This window comes from Ammospiza nelsoni, chromosome Z (genome assembly GCF_027579445.1).
Source record: "Ammospiza nelsoni isolate bAmmNel1 chromosome Z, bAmmNel1.pri, whole genome shotgun sequence".
Classification (NCBI taxonomy): domain Eukaryota; kingdom Metazoa; phylum Chordata; class Aves; order Passeriformes; family Passerellidae; genus Ammospiza; species Ammospiza nelsoni.
The window spans coordinates 59,345,706-59,367,642 of record NC_080669.1 but is presented as its reverse complement, the minus strand read 5'-3'; the positions used below and the strand labels follow the sequence as shown (position 1 = coordinate 59,367,642).

At 46.7% G+C, this 21,937-nt stretch overlaps 1 protein-coding gene across 1 annotated transcript in view; it reads right to left on the bottom strand.

Annotated features, from left to right (window-relative positions):
• The window catches only part of LOC132087070 (serine/threonine-protein kinase PAK 3-like), a 35,390-nt gene extending 14,592 nt beyond the window's left edge, over positions 1 to 20,798 (bottom strand). Inside the window, exons 1-7 of the mRNA XM_059493098.1 lie at positions 20,513 to 20,798; positions 13,156 to 13,316; positions 9,789 to 9,887; positions 4,691 to 4,703; positions 2,808 to 2,906; positions 1,922 to 1,959; positions 1,331 to 1,462 (exon numbers count right to left, since the gene is read on the bottom strand). Coding sequence (XP_059349081.1) covers positions 1,331 to 1,462; positions 1,922 to 1,959; positions 2,808 to 2,906; positions 4,691 to 4,703; positions 9,789 to 9,887; positions 13,156 to 13,316; positions 20,513 to 20,798 — 828 coding nt within the window. The remainder of the gene's footprint in view (positions 1 to 1,330; positions 1,463 to 1,921; positions 1,960 to 2,807; positions 2,907 to 4,690; positions 4,704 to 9,788; positions 9,888 to 13,155; positions 13,317 to 20,512) is intronic.
• Positions 20,799 to 21,937: the final 1,139 nt, after the last annotated feature.

Below are 21,937 nucleotides of genomic sequence, written 5' to 3'. Positions count from 1 at the left end.
TGCCCAGCACAGGGCCACTGCCCTGCTCCTGCTGCCCCACTGCTGCTGGCACAGGCCACCATGCCCTTGGCCTTCTTGGCCCCCTGGCCACACCCTGCTTCATTTTCAGCTGCTCAAGGCCTCCAGCCCTGCGTCCTTTTGGCCCACGCAGCTCCCCAGCCACAAAGGTGCCCATTTCACTTCAAACACAGCATCCACCGTTTCAAGGTGTACATCCTGGTTTTAGCAACACAAGACAGCAGTCAAGGACTTGCAGCTTTGCTCCCACTCTAGGCTCCAATGCAGTTTTCAAAGCAGACTACACAATAGAAGGTATCAACAGACACATGCAGCATCTGGTTTTTGCCTCAGAAGAAGGGTTCAGAACTACTCACTTTGTTTCTTTTGCCGCACTAGGTAAGAATAGCCCCCCACAGCTTCATGGACAACACACAGAATCACAGAATCACAGAATTTCTAGGTTGGAAGAAACCTTTAAGATCATCGAGTCCAACCCATGTTCTAACACCTCAACTAGATCATGGCACCAAGTGCCACATCCAGTCTTTTTTTAAACACATCGAGGGATGGTGACTCCACCACCTCCCTGGGTAGATGATTTCAGTATTTGTCCACTCTTTCTGTGAAAAACTTCCTCCTTAATTCTAGCCTGTATCTCCCTTGGTGCAGCCTGAGACTGTGTCATCTTGTTCTGCCTGTTGTTTCCCAGAGAAAGAGTCATCTCATTGCAGTTTATCAAAGGCCAAAAACCAGGCAGACTTCTGAGCACTTATCTGCTCTGCTACTGGCTACTCTGCCTGAAGAGGCAAAAGAGCTACCTGGCAACAAAGGCACCAAAATCCCTGACTTCAAGCAGCAACTCTACATCCCCAGTATGTCTCTGAAATACTCCCAAGTAAGTACACCCAAGAAGTTTGTGAGGACAAAGCACCACAAAGATCTTGTGTGGTCAGATCAACATTTTCTTGTACCTGCAGCTACTTGGCCAATCTGTGCAGGGGGACAGGTCTCTCCACGCCACAGTGTCCCCTGTGTATGTGACAAGGCTGTGCACAGTGAGCTGAGCACAGTGTCTTTGACATGCTCCCTGCTCTGGGATCAGGGAGCCTTCATGCTTCAGGCTGGCCCCTATCAAAATGCCAGGAAGCTGGTGCCTAAACATGACAGATCAAAGCCCATTTTCCAGCTGTCAAAGGCTGGGGGCAATCACTAGGTCCTGGCAGGACTCCAGCCCTCAGCATCCTCAGCCAGCAACAGCAAGTGCCGGCTGGTCACAAACTTGCAGCTCGGCCTTGCACTAAAGACAGCAGCACACACAACTGGCACTTACTGGCTCAGAATGTTCAGGTTGTGGTGTGACCACAGCTGGAGGCTGGCGCTCATCCACGTCATTTGCCTCCTCTTCGGTCTCCTCTCCATGAACAGAGGGAGCCAGAGGAGAGACTGCTGTTGATTCTGTGATCTGTGGGTAGACAGCAGTATGAGGGACAGAAAGTTACCTATAATTTATAACCTTATTTCTATTCAGCACTTTATTCTATTTAGCTCTATTTCTACAACCAGCTGTACTAAGGACAAATCAGAAACTTTGATAACAATGGGATTCTAAGTCACTGCAACTAAATATAAATGAGCTAATTCAACAGAATTGCTAATAGTTCTGAATTAGACATTACACCCTGGCTACTATCAAGAGGCAACATTCTCTCTGCAAAATGAGCTTTTCATTCCTTGAAAGTTCTGAAATGGAAAATTAGGAAATAGCCAGTGATGCCTTTGTTATTGCTGCTGCAGACGTGGAAATGGATTTTCTTTCAGCCTACTCAGCTGGCCCTCTACACTCTACTGCCACAGGCCAAGCTTGCAGCTTGCTCTACAATTCTTAAGCACCAGGAACATGAAATATTCCTTTCTCACTCACCTCAGGATCAGCACCTCTGAATACACGGATCATGTGATCTGGAGTGGGCAAGGGAAAATGAACAAGTGCTGTGAGAAAACTGCCTGGGCTGCTGAATCCGACAGAAGAGGTCAACCCAAACAGAGAATATTTTTCATTATCAACATCCCTCCACGTGACATAGTTCTTTCACACAACCAGCAAGAGATCAGGACAATAATCTTGGTTGTGCCTACACTTCGGCTTTTTCAGCCAGTAAATGAATACAAACATGACCAAGAAAATGCAAATTGTTCTTCAACACTCAATGCTTCTGCTCTGTCCAACAGATAAAGCAGCTTTTGCTCTCTTTTCTTTCAGGTACTTTTTTAAAAAAAGAAGTTGCATGCGCTAATTCCCATTAAGTTGCTGGAAACAGTCACCCAGAAAAGCTTCCCCAAAATCCCCCTGAGCTGTGGCAGTTCTGCTGTGAAAGAGCACAGCAGCAGCTCCAGGTCTCAGGAGCAGACACTCACTGCCTTGGCATTTGCACTTCACTACTAAGGGAATCACTCTTTTAGCACTCAGTCAAGGGTCAAAATAGACAGTCAAATCCTTTCATTACCAACTTTAGAATAAAAGAAGCTTTCCCTCAGTTCTGGGGAGAACTACAAAGTTTTTAGAAGGCCTTCTGAGAAGGCCTCCCTGTCTGCATTTTGGAAGTTGTCCTGCTTGATCCAGCAAACTGAGGAAATGACAGACACCCCCTTTTTAGCTGAATGTCCTGACAGGAGCTTTACCAAACCAGTGACATCCTAGTGCTCTTTCTCTTTCAAAATCAGCTCAGTCACTAAGAAAGAGCAGGAAGACATGCAAAAGCCAGGTTAGCTTACACCCCAACCTAAATAGAGTTGAAACCTCTACTTACTTGCCAGGCTAGTCATATAATAGGCAGAATAAACAGTGCCACACATTGTGCAAACTGCTCCAGCAAGTTGTTCAATCATTGTAGCAAGTTTACACCACTCTAGAAAAATGAAAACTCCTGTAAGTGTGCAGCTACACACTCACAAAGGCCGCAGTCAGGAGGATGCTCCTGATCTGAACAAGCCCTAAGGCTGCTCTGGCACTGAGGCCTTCCGTGTAACAAGGCAACCTTCTGATGTCACCACGACAATGTGGCGACCATGCCCTGACATCACAAAGCAAAGTATGACAAAGCAAAGCATCACAAAGCATGTTAGTCTGTGAGTTTATGCAAAGCAATAATCAACCTTCCCTACAGCAAACACAACATGGCCTCGGAAGTTCTCCTCTGACACAAAGCAGCACAAACTCCCCCCATGGGCCAAACCCTGTTGTTCAAGGGATCCAAGAGGAATTCCAAGAGTGCCCCAAGCACCTACAGAGTGTACCCCAACTGAGCCCTCAGATGGGACTCAAACAAAGGAAACCAGGTGAAGAAAATGGCTTAAAGCATTGTACAGAATGAGGAGAGAAAGCACTATTGGTACAGCAGCTGAAGTAATTCCTAACAAATCACCCCATATATCTGCATATTCATTGGATGTTCCCAGGGCTGTTCTGTATGTACATCTCTTCTTCTGCTCTGCCTTTCTTCCCCTTTGGAAGCAGTCAAACTGGCAGCATCCGCCCACTAGCAGCAGCTGCTCCAAGCTGAGAACGCAACTGGCAGTGCTGATTTCCAGAGGCTTCTGTATCCCAGGGGAAGCCAAGGCAGGAGCAGGTTGAACAGTGCTGGCGCTGCTGCTGCTCTGTGCCAGAGAGCCCCGGCTGGGCAGGGCACGGTGCCCACTGCGCTGGGGCTCTTTCTCCTGCCAGATCTGGGTACATCTGGGAACAAGGCATGACAACTTGTGGGCAAACCAAGGGGTTTCTGGGGATGCACTGCTCTGCACACACCCAGGACACCTGCAGCACAGAACCTTGGTCCTGCAAAAGGTAAACAAGATGGAAACAGCTGGAAAATATTTCATTTCAACCATTCTTTATGCTTCAATAGAAATGACCAAAATGAAAGTTTCCGAGCAGGTACTCGATCCACACTGCCAGCTCAGTGTGAGAAAAGAGGCATTATTTTGTTTCAGTGCTGGGTGCGTGGGGAATCACTTCCCTGAAACATGCACACTCACATGTTAGTATCCATGGAACTAAAACATTACTTTCATTACTTTTATTCATTACTTTGCTCAAACTCACAGGCTAAACATTCTCACAAAGTATTTGACATGTTTAAATCACTTCCCCAAAATTACTGACATTTAGAGTAGGGGTCTTGAGGGTCTCTGGTGGTCATGTGGTGAACATCCCATTCCTCAAATTCTCCTCCCATGGTTAAGAGCCTTCTTCTCCTTGAATGCATTGCAGCTACCTCCTCAGTAGGCCCACTGTCTTTACTCTCAAGGCTATGCTATCCACTTGCACACTCTAACCACTGGTGTGAGGGAAGGTACAACTAAGCACTGCCTGTTAAAGCTTAACAAATTCACAATTTGTTGCAGGCAAACACTTCCCCAACATCTCTCATTCCTTCTCTGGGAATCAAACACCAGCATTTTGTGATCACTGAGCCCAAGGCCGCCTCCAACCCTCCTGTCCCCCACCAGCCCTTCTCTCTTCACAAACAGAAGGTCTAGCAGTGCCTTCCCTCACTGGCTCAGTCACCAGCTGTGTCAGAAGTTCTCTGTCACACACTCCAGGAACATCCTAGACTGTTTGCTGTCTGCTGCACTCTGTTGCCAGCAGACATCCCCACCCTGTTCCATACCCCTTGCAGAACCCTGCACCTACTATCCATGGGCACCTGGGAAGGGGAGGCAATCACGGAAAAGATGCACCAGCTGCACTGGCAGGAACCAAAACCCTCTTGTGGCACAGCTGCTGGTCTGTGTCTGGCAATGCTCTGCATGCCCCCCTCCTCATGGGCTTTTGGCTGGAAATGCAATTGCACTTTCTGCCTCATGTAGAAATACCAGGGCTGCACAAACAACAGCCAGCAGGCCATATCCCAAAGGCACTGCAGCATGGAGTTGAGAAGGAAGAAGACCCTTCCCCAATTCCTAACCATACCAAAAACACCATAACTGGGACTTTTAATCTTCTGAATGTAGAGTTTATCCACAGGGTGACAAGGGAATCTTCCAATGGAGTTGAAGTTTGGTAGAGTTTTTATTTGAGTCCTACTCAGACTGTTGATTTGAAAATTTATTTTAAAATATTTTTTAAAAGGCTGTTCAGTCTTATGGTTTTGTTCTAATACCAAAATGGCTATATGAAATGTACTGGCATTTTGATTACATCCAAACTGATTAGTCTGTAAAAGCTTTCCTGCAGAATAGCCACTAAACAAGAAATGAAAATCTGTGGACTGTTGACTTTGCAAATTTCTACTAAACTTACTGGACCATGAGGCATTTTTAGTTAGACCATAGAGCAAATTAATTCCTATGGATAACTTAATTTGTATAGACCTGTTGATTTCAAATGAAAACTGCCAGCATGTACTAAGTGGAAATTTGAATACTCACTTCTGTGAGGTCTGAATTATTAGATAGTCACTGTTCACCATATTAACAAAAATTAACATTCTGGCTATTTTTTTTACTTATAGTCAGCTCTTCAACACTCTTTGTAACATTAGCAAGAGAGTTTATAGCAATGTGAACCATGGGTTGGTGGAGCATTGCAGAAGGCTCCTATGTCAGCACTAAATGTTCACATTTACCATGGCATCACTTCTTGCCTTTAATTCCAAGCTACAGCTCAGTTCCTGCAGTATAGATTCACACTTGTAGTCTGTATTTGCAGCTGGTTCCTACTTCCCTGTCCAGAAAAAAATCATGCTTGGATCTCAAATCAAAATAAAATAAGGAGAGTGTCAGGTTCTGGATAGGTATAGCAAGAACTAAGAGATTTTTTTGCAAAGTTGTTTGTACATGCTGCAAAAACAGCAGATTAAAGACTTGCACTCTAACTTGCAATCTGAGATTTGCCTATTCTTTCTGGACTGTTTTCTTGAGGCCACACACTGAACCTAATCAGTAAGCAAATCAAAACCACAGGAGTAGTTTGAAGAATACTGCAAATTATTCTGTCATGATGCTTTTTGCCTAAAAGTTCTGGCCATCATCTGATTGGAGTAATTAGAGGAGATCGAAGCCATCATACTGTGCCTGTGCACACAATTCCTTCCCAGGAGTAATCCATGGAGCAAGGCTGACAAATCCACACCAGCAGCTGCTGCCACACAGTCATGCAGCAGAGAATATGTATTTCTGCTACACTTGGACAGCTGAAGAGCTAATCTGCTGAGCTAATTTTAGTGACTGCTCACCACAGATGAGACCTTGTGGTCAGTCTCCAACAAGTCAGGGCAGTTAATATTCTGCCTAAATGAAGTAAGTCTAGCAACACATAGACCATGGAGCCTGAGGAAAGCCAGCAGCTGTAGGAGATTTAATTTGCTTCCATATCTTTCCTTTTTCTAATTTACTGCAGTCAATTATTTAAATAATGGAAACTTTTGGCATACAATTGGCTGGAAGGTTGGTCAATCTTCCATTCATGACTCCTATGAAAGAATCACCCCAGTGTTTTTATCAGTAACTCCTCCATCATCATGGCTCACATAGCATTTCCTACAGCCCTGGAGCTCCTGGTCAGTGCTAGGACGTGGGGTCAGGGAAAGGCACCAGGAGAAGGGGGAGAAAGCTATGTGCAGAGACTGTGTCAGATAAAGAAATTTGTTTCCTCTTATTTGACTGAATGGCTGCAGAAACCTTGCTAGCGCTGCTAGCAAGGTGGCCTTTTACAAGGCTGGGCAGAGTTTGGGGCCCAGGATCCCTCCTCTTCGTGGGACACCAGGGTGAGCAGCCCCTGTCCCAGCCAGGAGCAGAGGTTCTGTGACTTCTACCCTTGGCAGGGGGACCTGCCACAGCCATGAGCTCCTGCCATAGGTCCTCTGGGGCAGGTCCTGCTCTGCACTGATGATGGGCGCAGCTGGGGGGGGGCTACAAAGGAGGGTTGGCTTCCAGTGTGCTCTGTTGGTCTTCCACACTGGAGCCAACAGAGCTTCTAGAAGGAGTCTCCTCTTGTGAGCTGCTGGACCTGGAGCTGGCACTGGCCACAGAGCCATTGTTTTCATCCCAGGTAGGACCAGAGCACAGCAGCCTCTGGACCTCCTCACTACACGGGCCCAAAATGACAGTGAGGATGCCATGGACCAGAGGTTCAGTATGTATGACTCAGTTTCCTGATAAACTGTGCTAAGAAAACCCTGCATCCCTCCTGTCAGATCTAAGACACCAAGAAATCTGTTGGCACATTGGGAACTCAGAATTGTTTGCCTTTTGAAAAATTGTCTTATGAGTGCTTTTGGTTTTGTCATTTTGTGTTGATTCAGTTGATCCTTCAGAGAAGCTTCTTTAATAATACAAAACATGGGGAATTGTGGAGACCCTGGGGGGCATTCCTTGGTCTAGGGAGACACAAGAAGTATTTATTGGCCAAAGAAGGCGGTGTTTGTGGAAAGTTCAATATATCAGATTATTGAAAATTGATGACCACAGTAAAGTCATTCTAGCAAAAGCAAAAGAAATCAAAGAAGAAAAATATATATGCATATAATAACCCAGGTACCAGTCCAAAAATTATAAAACAATATTAAAATCTAGCTGGTGTGGTAATGTATTAGAAGAAATTAAGATCTTTAATTTTGTGTTACAACTGTTTTTATATTTCTTACTTGTGTAATCCCCTGTTTTATTTTGCCAGCATAGTCCAGAAGATGCAAGTGAATAAAAAATATTGCTCAAGCCAAATGATTTACAAAGAGTAAGAGTGGGGATTGTGAAAAATGCATGTATTTTATGATTGGCTTTTCATAAATTTTAAAATTAATATTATATGTGTTGTGTTAGAAAGTAATGCTGTATTAATTCTCTTAAGTACTGTGTTAAATATAGTTTTAGGTTATAAAAATTGTTAAAATATAAACTATGCTATGTAATATGCTTTGTTTAACAGAAAAGACTTGCAGCGAGGTAGCAGCCACAGGACACCTAAATCTTTCAGAGAAAGGGAATTTATTGCCTTCTTATCAGAAGAAACTAACTTCTTCCCGCCTTGGAGGCGCTGTTAGGATTAGAAGGAAGAAGTTGACAATGACCAGACGGAATCCTGTGTTTGAATGGAATTTATGCACCATGTATGAAGTGTATGAATATGCAACGTGCTATTGTTCTTAAAGGTTAATCCTTTGTTAGCAGGGGTCCTTTTCCGGGCTCGTGATGCCCAGAAAAAGGTACCTGGACATGCGTTAACTCTTTGTTTTTATCGTCTCATATTGTCCTAATTCAATTTGTCCAAATTGTTATTCATCTAATTGTGTTACTATTCTTTTTAACCATTTTATTACTATTAAACTTTTAAAAATTTTAAAAGCAAGTGATTGGTGTTTTTCACATGAAAGAATCTGTGTGTTGAAAAAAAACCCATAATGGAACTGTGCAAATGCATTCTGTTCCTCCCTGGAATGGAAATTCTCATATTCAAAATATCATTGAAAGTTGTGAGACAGAGTAAAAATCCATTTTGAATTAGGTAAAATGTCTAGGAGAGGTGAAAAGTCTGTGAGGCCAAAGCTGAAGGGAAAAACTGCAGGACAGAGATAGTGAGGCACCAGAGAGAAAAAAACAGAAAGGACCACAGAGTTGATCTGCCCTGACCTACAAATTCTTTTGATAAAGAGGAACTAGCGATAAATGTCACGCGGAATGAATATGTATGACCCTATTGTGAAACTGTATATATATGTATTTGGAAGGGGAGATAAAAGGAGACCTGAAATCCTCAGAGGTATGCATGCCTTTTGAGGAGAGCATTCTCCAAATGTGTCTGGCGCCCATAAAAAACATACCAAGCTTTACAACTTTTATAAGGTTGTGAGGTTTCTTCTTTTCTCCACAAAACAGTTGAGGCCAAAATTTCAAGTGGTTTGGTGTCAATCAGCTGCGTTAAATCATTAAAGAGAGCATTATTGGTCTGGCTTCACAGGCATCTGAATGAATGATGAACAGAAAATCTGTACATTACAAATTATACTTTCTTGGATAAGTCAGATTTTCCAAGGATTCAGAAAACAGGTTTGGGTTTGTTTTTTTTCTTCCCTCTAAGAAAAGCTAAAAGAGTTCCTGCATTTCCTTAGTCAGTTCAAGGTTCTGAAGGGTATTTGGCTTCTATCAAGGTCACAGACAGCAGATTCCAAAAAGATGTCCTTGATTTTAAGACTTTTAATAGACAAAATACCATGAAAGAAAGAATTGAAATCAATTTAATTCTGACACCACTTTGCTCTCCATTAAACCACAAACCCACACTCTACCCTTCTCATTAATACAACCCCAGAAACACTGACAGCCTTGGTTGACAGAGGAACTGTCATTTCCAGACAATTCATTGAGAGCAATGTTAAAGCCCCTGCCCTGGGTTTCACAGCCACTGCCCCCCTGTGCCCATCCCTGCAGGGCAGGACCAGCATCAGGATGACCTGTGGAAAGAGCTGGTGACAGTGGCAGGTCCCTCTGCCCAGGGCAGAAGGCACAGCACCTCTGCTTCTGGCTGGCACAGGGGCCAGGTAGACCTGGTGTCCCAAAAAGAGGAGGGGACCCAGCAAGAGGCCAATCCACCAGCAGCTCTAGCAGGGCTCTTGAAACTCCTTATTCAAGGAAAAGCAAATAAATTGTTATTTTCCTCACATAGTCCCTAGACACTGGTTGATCTCCCTTCTAATGCCCTTTCTCATTCCCTTGTGCCCCCTGTGGGTGACACCCCTGTGCTGGGGGCACAGCCATGGGCCCCTGGAGTTCGAGGGCCATGTCAGTAGTGGTACCTGGTCCCACAGGAAATCCTGCCACAGCTGCCACACCTGCAGCAGAGCAGATGCCACAGGCAGAGCGGGCAGCAGGAGCAGCTGGTCTGTCACAGGGACCTACAGACACCTCAAGACACATCGATCAAAGATGGAAAACAAATCTTGGGTATACTTGAAAGTATCCAGAAACCAGAGGAAGTTGCCATCAGGCATTGCAGAGCACACCAAGTGGATAAGACCAAACTGGAATTGGGGAAACATTCAGCCAACAAGGCTGCAGAAAAAAACATGTTAGAAAACAAAGTTTTATCTTTAATACCCTTGCCAGAGATACCCCTCCCAGTAGAAAAACCAGAGTATAATGTTACAGACTGTCAACTAATTGAAACTGTAGAAGCCAGATTTGATCCACAAGGCTAGGCAATTATCCCAGCTGGGCAAAGAGTAGTCCCAGAATCACTTTTGCATGAAAAAGTGGATTGCAAACACAAAGCCACTCATTGTACTCCTGAAAAACTTTTGAAACATTTGCAAAAATCTATAATTGGGTCTGAAATGGCTCAGATTGTACAATCAAGACTCCAAAAATGTATAGTTTGTAAAAGAGACAACCCTAACACAGCTCACCATGTAGTGCTAAGAGGCATAAAATCTGGATGTGTTCCAAGGGAATAGTGGCCAATGGACTTTACTGAATTTCCCAGAAAATGGGGGTATAAGTCCCTACTAGTTCTGGTGGATACCTTTTCCAGGTGGCTGGAAGACTTCCCTTGTCATCCTAACCAGTCTAGGGAAGTGGCTAAAATGCTGTTGAATCATACAATACCTAGATTTGGGGTGCCTTTGGGAATGTCATAAGATAGAGGTTCGCACTTTATTGCAGAAGGGATACAAGAGGATAGGAAAGCCTTGGGAATAGCTTGGGATCTTCATACGCCTTATAGGCCCCAAGCTAGTGGCAAAGTAGAGAGAATGAATTATGCAATCAAATTGAACTTGGGTAAAATATGTTAGGAAATCTCCTTGACATGGGTTCAAGTCTTACCTCTTGCTCTGCTTTGAATTAGAATTCAGCCATGGGGCACCAGTAAAATCTGGCCCTATAAGCCGCTGTATGGCTGACCCTACAAAGTCCCACACATTTCAGGAAACGCACACATATAAGGAGATGTTGATTTTAATAATTACCTCATTTCTCTTAGCAAAACTTTACAGGATTTACAACAAGCAGTGGCCATCTCCAGACCAACAGGACTGGACATACCAGTGAACAAGTTCCAGCCAAGAGCTTGGGTGTACTTGAAAGACTGGGGAAACTGCTCTGCTACAACCCAAGTAAGATTTTGCAATTTCTGTTGACAATTTTACTGCATTGAAATGGATAGAGTAAAATCGTGGACACATTATTCCAGAATCAAAAGAGCCAAAGCCCCTTAGCTCAAGACAACATCTCCTTGGGATTTGAAGAAATCTGGACCAAACTTACTTCATGGTTACCCAGCTGGACTGGTTAAAACATCAGTCTATAGCTGTTGGAATGCTTACACTGTAAAATGAAATTATAGGCATTAAGAAATGAGCTCCCATATGGAACTTTGTCTCAAGAAAAGGGGGCACTTGATAACAACCATAGAACAGAGCAGCACAGCTTGAAGAACTGGATGAAGGATGTAACTCAGGCAGACAGAAGTCATGCAAAACACAAGCAGGATGCCAGCTCAGTTCTGCAAGGCTGACAAAGCAGAAGTTATTGCGCAAAAAAGGATATTGTGCTTACTCCAAAGCAGGGGGTAAGGAACAGCCACCTAAAAAGGACCCCAGACATTGAAGACAGACCCCAAAGAATCATATGAGGACTTCCAATAAGGGGTGCAAATTTGTAAAATAAAGTAATAGATATACATCAAGTAAGCAGGGATCACTAATGAATGGGTAATCAGTGTCTATGATAAAAGCTCTGTTCACCTGACACTCGGGGCACTGAATTAGAGGAGGGATCCTCTGAGTGACCAGCATGGTGTAATAAAGACTGCCTGCTTTCTAATACTCAAATCTGTGTCAGAAAGTTTCTATTTGGCCAATTTCAATAACAACCTCTTCTGGCACAGCTTTGAATTATTCCCCTGTGCCCTGTCACTGTATGCCAGAGAGAACTTAAAAAGCATGATGAGACACATGGCCAGAGACACGTGATGCCGGTGACCAAGGGAGAGCAACATGGGAATGTAGAAGTTGGAAACAAGAAATTATATTATTTTTTTTCTCCAACACCATGTATGTAAAGGGACGGAAGGCCTGTGGTGACAACACCGGGTGGAGGAGGCTGATGTTGCCAGCCTGTGGATTGTGACATCGCTTAGCAATGAGTTGTGACCTTACCTCCCTCCCTGCTTCTCTTGGGTTGACAAGAAGGCGAAATGCCTGATTTGCTGTCACTGATGAGTGAAGGCTGATGTCACTGAGCAGTGGACTGTGACATCACAGAAGGAAGGGATGATGACATTGTGTCCCTCACTGCCTATATTCAGTAGGCAGAGCCTGTGCCGGTTTGGCTCCAGCCTGAAGTCCATCCAAGCAACATTGTGGAGTGGAGGATCAAGGCAGGCTGCTCTAGTGCTGGGTGGTGCCTGTTACTGCCAGATTCTGGCGCCAGTCTCAGAGCCATCACTCCTGTTTCAGTGCCCTGCCTGCTTCAGGCAGCCAAGCACTGCAGGTGCAGCACTGAGGGTGAGCTGTGAAGGAAAATGTCCCTCTGGGGTGGCTGTGGGGTGCATGACGAGACGCAGGGAGCTGGGAGGGGAGGCCTGCCCCAGGATAACCAGTGCCCATGGCCTCTCCCTCCTGCGGGAGGTGATGGCAGTAAGGGCAAACAGCCCCTGATCCTTATCTCTCTACAACTGTGCTGCAGAGCACAAAAATGTCCACAGAGAGCAACAGCAACTGTGCCATCTGCCAGGACACTTGTGAGGATGTGGCTTCTACTCTGCCCTGTCACCACCAGTTTTGCCTGGGCTGTATCCTGTGGTGGACACAGAGAAATCCAGTGTGCCCACTCTGCAGAAGAACAATAGTGACTGTCCGATTTTCTGATCATGGAGAAGACGACTATCTGGAGACATGCATCCCGGTCCCTGAGGAGCCGCTGGATGGCAGCAGCCAGGGAGGGAGAGCTCTCGGCAGCCTGGATGACAACAGCTCCCATCCTCCCATGGCGTCCCCTTCCCCTCCTCCACAGGAGATAGTGTCTCCAGCAGCCCAGGAAGGATCAAGGCTGGAGTTTGTGGACAGTGTCCTGCCTGAGGTCTGGCCTAAAATTTTCTGTCAACGACAGCATCTCCTGGACTCCGTGTGGCCCTGGCTGCATGAGAGGCTGGAGGGAATATACCAGGGCTAGTGGTGGGTGGTAGACGCCGTAGAGAGCAGCATCTTGCAGGGCCTTTGCATCTATGGGCCAAATGCTGAGATACTGGTCCAGGTGCTGCAGCCTCTCCTCGAGGAACACACGGTACCACTGGTCCATGATGTCATCAGCGTCGTCATCCAGTGCTGTGAGGAGGTCCAGAGGCTTCTGCCCTCTGGTGCTCTCAGGGATGAGAACAACAGGATGAGCCCTGTGGCCAGCTCCAGCAACAGCTCCAGCTCCAGCTCCAGCTCCAGCTTCAGCTCCAGCTCCAGCTCCAGCTCCAGCTCCAGCTCCACTTCCAGTTCCAGCTCCAGCTCCAGCAATTTCAGGGTCTCCAGCTTCAGCACATCCAGCTCCAGCAACTTCAGGAGCTCTAGCTTCAGCAGCAATAGCTGCATCTGCAGCTGCAGTTGTAGTTGCAGCTGCAGCTGCAGCACCACCAGCAGCTGCAGCTCCAACAGCTGCAGCTCCAGCAGTTCCCAGCAAAGGACTCCCAACAGCAGCCCCACAGGCTCTGATGAGGAGGAAGCTGGTACATCAGAGGCTTCCCCCTGCCCAGGGCAGCAGTCGCAGCCCAACTGCTCCCAGGGCAGGGAATGATTGTCCCCTGGGTCCCAGCATATCTGACAAAAGAGGGGGCCCAGCCCTAGAGCTCTCCCCAGGCCTGCCAGAGGCTGCCCCACTGGCAGCTCTAGCAGGGCTCTTTCAACCCTTTATTCAAGGAAAAGGAAATAAATTGTTATTTCCCTCACAAAATCTCCGTGTGCTGCTTTCTCTCCCTTCTAATGTCCTTCCCTGTAAGCCCCACTGTGGGTGGCACTCAGGTGCTGGGGGCACAGCCATGGGGTCCCAGAGCCATTGGGCCATGGCAGCAGCACCTCTTCCCACAGCTTCCTGCTGCAGCTGCACACCCCCAGAGCAGCAGATGCCACAGGCAGAGCGGGCAGCAGGGGCAGCTGGTCCTGTCACAGCACCATGCCCTCAGCCTGCCTCCATATTTTCTCCTACCTGCCCCCTTGGGAGAGGGGAATGTTACACTGGCTTTGACCAGGGTCCATCCAGGGTCAATCCAACTTTAACAGATTTTTAACATCATCTCCTCTCCTGACTGCCCCAAGGGCTACTGCATAAACAGTTTGATTTGTTCAGGACCCCACTTAAAATTATTCCTACATGTCACATCTGACTGAACTCTGGAATACACATTCTTCAAAAACCCACAGGGCCTAGGAAAGTTTGAGATCCTACTTGCTGGTTGGTGGGGACAGATATGCTATTTTGTTGCTGAATTAATTGGAATTGGAGGATATCCATCTTGACATTTTACTCCTAAAAGATGAATTTCCTGTGAAGTTGACCTTGACTTTACTTAGTTTTATGACAAAACCTCCTTTCAGGAGGATCTGGATTATCTTCTCTCCTTTCCAAACACTTCCCCGGCTGTGCTGTCTTATACAATGGTATGATGGATGTACTGCAGATGTTGTGGACCCTCACCCTTTTCCAGTGCCAAGGTAAAAATAATGGGGGGCTGTGTTTCCAGCCCTGTGCTACACTGGATTCTTCTGCAGGTGAAAGCAAACTGTGCCTGCACTGTCCTGATCAAGGAATGGAGAAAAAGGCATGAATTCTGTCTATGGTGGTACCACTTTGCTGCCACAGACTCCAGTTCACACTGAAGATTGAGCACATCCAGCATGGCAGCATCTGGTGATGTGACTTCATTCAGGCCATGATATTTCACTGTAAGTCTCCACTTCCCCTTAGACTTTTGCACAGGCCATACGGGACTACTGCAGGCTGAGTGAGTTTGCTGAGCACTCCTGGGCTCTCCAGTTCATGAACCATCTCATGGATGGGGGTCATGCAGTGCCCTGGGGCTGTGTTTCTGACAATGCACTGGTGTGGTAGTGATCAGTGCCTTTGTTCTTTGACCCTCAGCAGTCTCACAGCAGAAGCATCCTCTAAGGCACGAGGGACCAGCTCTCTAATTTCCTCTGTCTCCACAACAGCTATCCCAAAAGCCCAATGATGCCCTTTTGGGCCCTTGAAACACTCTCTGCTGAGGTAATCTATGCCAAGGATACACAGGGCCTCTGGGCCATGGCTGTTTTGCCATTTGTGGCCATCTCAGCTGAAGACTCACTTCAGCTTCCAGTACTGTCAGCTGTTGGGATCCCCCCTGTCACCCCAGGAACAGAGATGGATCCTGCCCCTGCATGGCTCGATGGCATCAGGGTACATTTGGCACTGGTGTTGACGAAAGCCACCTGCTCTTGTGGGTCTGATGAACCAGGCCATCAATCCACACAGTCCTGGAGATTTGACTGTCTCTTTCCTCCCCTCAGTTGGGGACAGAACCCCTCTAGTCCTGGTCATAGTACTCATTGCTCACTTTAATAACTATGAACTGGAGGTGCCTACAAGAAGATCAAAGTAACATCAGCCCTTTTATTCTGTTTGAGAACTTGCCCACTTGAAACTAGAGCAGATTTATCCTTGCAGAATTTCCTGTGGTGGTGTCAGACAGTGGAAAGATTGATATTTTGAGATCTTTTGGGACACCTATGTGTATAGGAGGAAAGGTCAGGCCTTCCCCAGGCAAGGCAGTGAACTGCCTCACACCCTGCAAAGGGCCTGTATCCCCACCTGGCTGAGCTGCCAGTCATTGGCACACTGGAGGAAACACTTCATGCTCCAGCCCTGGAGCCCCTGGCCCAGCTTCTGAGTGGCCAAAAGACCAGAAATGGCACCCGGGGGGATTGGGCCCGTGAAAGCCGAGGGGTATGTAAGCTCAGCACGAGGCCACATGTCCTGATGCTACCTTCACCTTGAAGCATCTATCTGAACACTGCTGGAACTCGAGAGTTTGTATCTATTTGTGTGCTTTTCTGCATATTTTCTCTCTTTCTCTTCTTCTTCTAATTGCCTCTTCTTGGAACATTTTGAGTACCTTAACATCAAAAGGGTTTAAAGTTTGCTGAGTGGAATGGGTGAAGTTAATGCTCTGAGAAGTGTTTTATGTTGATTGAGTCTTGTCCCAAATCTGTTCCCAAAGCTCGCTGATTTTCTAAAGTTTCCCAGTAAAGTTGTTTGAGAATACATTCTTGGTTTTTTTCCCATGCATTTAACCCAGAGTACAAGAAACACCTTAACGCCTTCAAAAAGCCCTTTCAGCAAGTTTACTGGGGCCTTGGTTGTTCTTCCTCTCAATTCTCTCAAAACACCTTTCTTTGCTTTTTCTGTGGAATTCCAGCGTTCAGTTCTCATTTGGTTACCCTTTTGATAAGGACAAATTTCAGCATTAAATGCCAGCCTTGCTGGGAAGATGAGTTTATACCTTCAAATCAGCTCCAACAAGTCATGATCCACAAGTCAAATGGGCAGTTACATTTCCCCAGAAAAGATATCTCAAAAATCAAGGGCCTGTCCACTTTTCTTCATCTAGATTAGGATATACAACAGATGTAAATGTTAATTTCTTAAGATCAATTCAGTTATCAGACATGAATTTAATCAACGTAGCCACCACCAACAAAAAACCCTGTATTCAGAAAGGAAAATGTAACTGGTTTAGAAGCACATACTGTAAAGGCAAACAATATCATACATGAACATTTCTATGTATTTCAGACTCAGTATTAAGGTGTTGGCTTGTTGAGTTTAACCTGTAATCCCATTAATTATTATGTACTTTAGAGGGCCAGAAATAGGATGTTCAGGTATATATGAACTTGTGGAGACAGATGGGCATGCCAGCCCTCTCCCTTGGAGAGGGAATGGGCTATGATAAGATCCCTTGAATGGGCTATGATAACATCTTCTCAAACTCTCATGGATTGAGAAATCCTCCCTGGTCATGGTGAGTTCTCAGCATGCTTTGGAACTCCCCGCAGATTTGTTGGGACTGATTGGTTTTTCCCCTTTGTACCAACCCCGCTTTTCCCCACAAAACCCCCAGCTTCTGCCCCATTCAGGAGAGAGCTGCCATCACCAGCATCCTTTGTGGGGCGCTAGAATAAAGGCACCTCTGCGGAACAGCCACACGGTGCTCTTGTCTCCTTGTCCCTCTGTTGGCCAGGGTACACCTCGCAAGGCAGCGCTGAAATCACTGCTAAGAGCTGAGCTGCCTGCCCCTTGCTGAGGTTACCCTGTGGCTGAAGCACTGCCTAAGGCGCCTACGAAGTTGTCTCTTGCAGTACCTCTCTCTGGGAAGGCTGCGGCGTCCAGGTCAAGCCATCCCCGGCCGGCCGCCTCCACATGAACTAAGAAGTGTAGTGGTTTTCTTCTTGTTGCTGACTTTACTGACATTAGGGCAGAATAATCAGGATTTACAGTCACAGTGCAGACCCTACCAGCATAAGGGGAAGTGACATAGAAAATGAATTGTTTGCAGCCAGACCAGTTAGAGACTGTTTCTTAAAAAGTTTGTTTCAAGTGCCACAGAACAAAGTTCTAACTTACAACAGGTTGTGAAACAATGCAAAGATTTTGGGCAAAATCCCCATCTCCCATACCTCAGCCTCAATGTAGAACTTTGTCCATGGGGATATTTTAATGTGACACAGGGAAAAGTGCTACAAAATGCCAACAATTAAATAAGCATTGCATCTGAGGGAGATGCTGATCCAGCAAGGTCAGCCACACTAATGGTTGTAAAGGATGCCTGTGATTCACCAGCAGAACACCATTTACCCAGTTCCCAAAAAACTCTACAGATCTTGTCAAAGTACAGACTACAAATCTCTTGTTTAGGAGCATCTCTTGAAAGACATCTCAAATTTGTTTTTCACAGGATTCATCTGTAAGCCAGCCCTATATTATACTGGGGTTGTTAGGAGATGGCACTTGCACAGACTCACATCAACTGTTTAAGTATGGGACTTAGCAAACAATGCAGCTCTTTGTGTCAGAGACTGCCCTTAAGCATTTTCACACCACCATGCACAAGAACAATTCAATCCTGATGGCAGTGACTCAGATCTGCCTAAAATATAAAGACAAGGTCACTGCAGGGAGATTTTACTCAAATGTTGAGATTAAAAAAAAACCAAACAACCCAATAAAAAAGCAACCCCAAACTGGAAACAGTACAAATTAGAAGCAAGCAAGAAATAGAGATCCTTGATGCACCAACTTCTAGACACTGAAAATCTTGTTAATAATAGATTGCCTATACACCTAGAATATTTCTTAATGCTATATGAATTGAATATTTATGTGCAGAAGTGACTGACTACATCACTAAATACATTTTGTCACTACTACAAAAAAACTGCAGCTTCCATTATTTAATGGAATCCATCCCATTTTAAAGTACCACAGTGGGCAGTCTCCTATTCAAAACTCTATGCTAGTATTTGTAAACCATTGGAAAGAAAAGCCCCAAAACAAAACAAAATTAAACTCAAAAGCATAGAATTATTAACCCTAATAACATTTTGGAAAGCCACTACTATTTGTGAACAAAAGATGCTCAATCTCTCAGTTGAGTATTTTCTTCTAGCACGTTACTCAAGTTGATTCATATCCAGCAACTACTCTGATTCTCTCCAACAGTGAGCCAAGAGTCACCTCAGAGACTGAATCAGTGAGGTGGGTATTTGCTTTATTCAGCGCTGGGTATGTGGGAAATTGTTCCTCCTAACATATACATTCAGCACTTTACACAGCACAATTTATGGTAAGATTTCATGTATATTCATTATATTCCTTGGGATAGGCATGGTTATACAAATTATTTTTCTGAAATCATTAATATCATTAGCATAGTTGATGAGCAAGCATGGTGAACTCTGGTGGTTGCCCTGAGGAAAGCTGCAAGTCTTCCTCAGGGATCACTGCAATGAAGGCCAGAAGTCTTCCTCACTTTGCACTTTTCACCTTTCTTTCTGAAGAACAGGCAGTCCTTCATCAGCAGTTTCTGCATCAGTTTCAACAGGTTCTGTTCCTCTCATCTTAACAAGGTGCATTCTGTTTCTCTTGACAAGGCTGAGGCACATCCCCCTTCTTAGGCTTGTCCTTAATACTTGCTGACTCTTAATAGTTAACTAACACATGCTTACATGAGGTAACTATTGATCAACTCCTTTCAACTCCAGCAGCAAATAAACCCACAAGTCCATCAGAGACTAATCAAAATACAATAAAACCTCCACTGAAAATGTAGCTTTGTTTTCTAGGAACTGCATAGAAAAATGTCTCCAAGTTTTCTCCACTTAAAAGCCTGGGGAAATCCAGGCTCATAATCATGACACCCAAGAATTTACTGCCAGGGTGAACACATGAAGCTCCTGTTATAGATAGATAATGAGATGATTGGCTCTTGCAATTAAAAGATAACTATTGTGTGAATATTAAGAAAAGCTGTAGTGATGTATAGTTATGTTATTGCAGTTCAGATGTCCTCTGTTTTCTCCCTGTATTCTTGCCGTCAGACAGCCGGGGTTGTCTAGGACAGGTAGAAAAAAGGTGTGCACATGTGTCCCTTACATGGGGCAGCTGAGAATGGAAAACCTTGTTGCTTAGGGGATGTGGCATGGCAACACCTGACCTCCAATCAAGTTACAAGAAAGCAGTTTCCATCAATAAATGGCAAAGAAGAGCTGACTGACATACTTTGGGAGGGGCCCAGGCTTGATGATGTAACTCCCAGGGGTATAAAAGACTGAGCATCCATCTTGAAGATGAACTGGCCATGTGGTGTGCATTAAGGGCAGTTCCCAGAGCTGTAGCTTTTTCCTTATTTAGTCCTTTTGTTGTGTTTTTGTTAAGGTTTCACAAACCTTTTAAAATTTTCAAAGTAAGCAGTGGTTTTTCACATCCCCAACAAGACTTCAAGACTAAGGGACAAAGCTTCCCATTCAGCTCTCCACAGCAGCTCTAGGGAGTCTCTCTCCATTGCAAGATCTCCTTTGTCAGTCTACAGTGACAAGAGTTGGCTGCAGGAGGCATTTGCATGGGAGCTCTCCCCAGATGGGGGAAGAAAAAGAAGAGGTGATTCCTGAGGAAAGAAAACAGCAACGCTGTTTGAGAAGACACCAGCATGAGTTTGCTACAATTCTAGGTGAAAAATCCCTTGAATAAAGCAACATCCATCCACGGGGCAGCACTTTAGCTTTGATGACAATGCTGACAAAATTGCTGCCCCTTCCTGATGCTGTGGCTGACTCCAAATCACGAGAAATGGCCAACTCTGCCAAATACAGGCAGACATGGTGAGATAAAAACAGCTAGTCTGCTGAAAAGGAGACCAAATGAGTATGTTCTAACTCCCTCTTTTCACCCGTTCCCCAGCCAAGACAGAGCAATGTCCTTCCTCTCTGCCACCGATGGTTACCGAGGCAGGGGTTGCAGCGTGGGGACAGGGCCCGCCACTGCTCCCAGTCCCCACACCAGGGGCTTCCACTGCCCTGTCGTGCCATACCAGGCCCTGCCCTTCCCTTCCCTGATGTGTGGAGCCTGGCCAGCCCTGGAGCTGTGCCCGCAGCCCCGGCTCTGCCACGCTCGTCCCCGCCAAGTCCGGCCTGCGCCGGAGCCAGCTCCCCCTTCAGGCTGCGCGCCGCTGGTGCAGCCGCGGCAGTTGCGCTGCGGGCGTTGAGGCCACAGTCGGCGATCGACGCCATGGCGGAGCTGCTGCTGCCCGCTGGGCTCAGCTCCAGCACCTTCCCCGCCAAGCTGTAGCGCCTGTGAAACAGCCCCCGCGTCCGCTCCGTGCGCTGGGACAGCCGGGCCCAGGGGCTGCTCGTCGACCGCTGGCGCTTCCAGTGGGAGCTGCTCAGCCTGAGCAATGCCTGCCAGGCGGCCCCGTACTCCTTCCAAGCCACACAGTTCCGCAGCTTCGTGCTCCAGCTCCACCGCTCCAGCTTCCACAGGGTGCCGGGCTGGGCTGGCTCAGCTGCGCTAGGCAATGCTGGGGCCTGGCTCCGCTCCAGCATCGCCGTGACCGCCCCAACCTCCTTACCCGTATCAAGCGCTGGAGCGCGGCCAACAGGCAGCAGCTGGCGGCGGGGCGGGAAGGCTACAGCCGCTTCCAGCAGATCCACACGGAGCGGGTGTTGCCCTCTTCCCCACCGGGCAGCTGCCAAAAACTGGTGAGATGGGGTGGGAGCTGAGGCGGCCGTGGGCACTGCCCGGCGGGGCAGGAGCGGGCCCTGCCCGTGCTGGGGCTGCTCAGCGCAGCTGCCCCGGCTGGCACAGGGTCTGTCCTTGGGCAAGGCAGCTGTGCCGGCAGGGCCCAGGAGCTGTGCCGGCTCTGCCGGGCTGCCGGGGCTGCGAGACAGTCCCGCCGCGGCTGCGCTCACCACAGCCTGGCCCGCTCGGCTGCAGCTGGCCCAGCCGTGCGCTGTAGCTGGCGCTGCTGCTTGCTCTGCCCTGGGATGCTTGGGGAGCTCTCTGTGAGTGCGTGTGAGCCAAGGGCTCAGTCCTGGTCACGCCCAGCTGGAGGGAGCCTCCTGTCCCTCTGGGGCACTGGGGAAAAGATCTGCCAGTTGGGTTTCTTGCAGCTGTCTCCTGCCAAGGAACAGCAGCAGGACAGTTCTCCCAGACAGTTGAACAAATAGGGGAGAGCTAAATGGAGAAGGAATTGCGAGTTGAATAGCCCCAGAACATATGGGGGTTTTTGTGTTCTGCTTTCTTGCCCTGTTTGGGACGTTGGGAGCTTTTGTTTTCCCTGACAGAAGTACAGTTGCTGCCAAGGGAAACACACCCAAAGACCAATAGCAACCCAGCCTTCCGTTTGCTTCCCTTTTCCTTCCCTCACTGC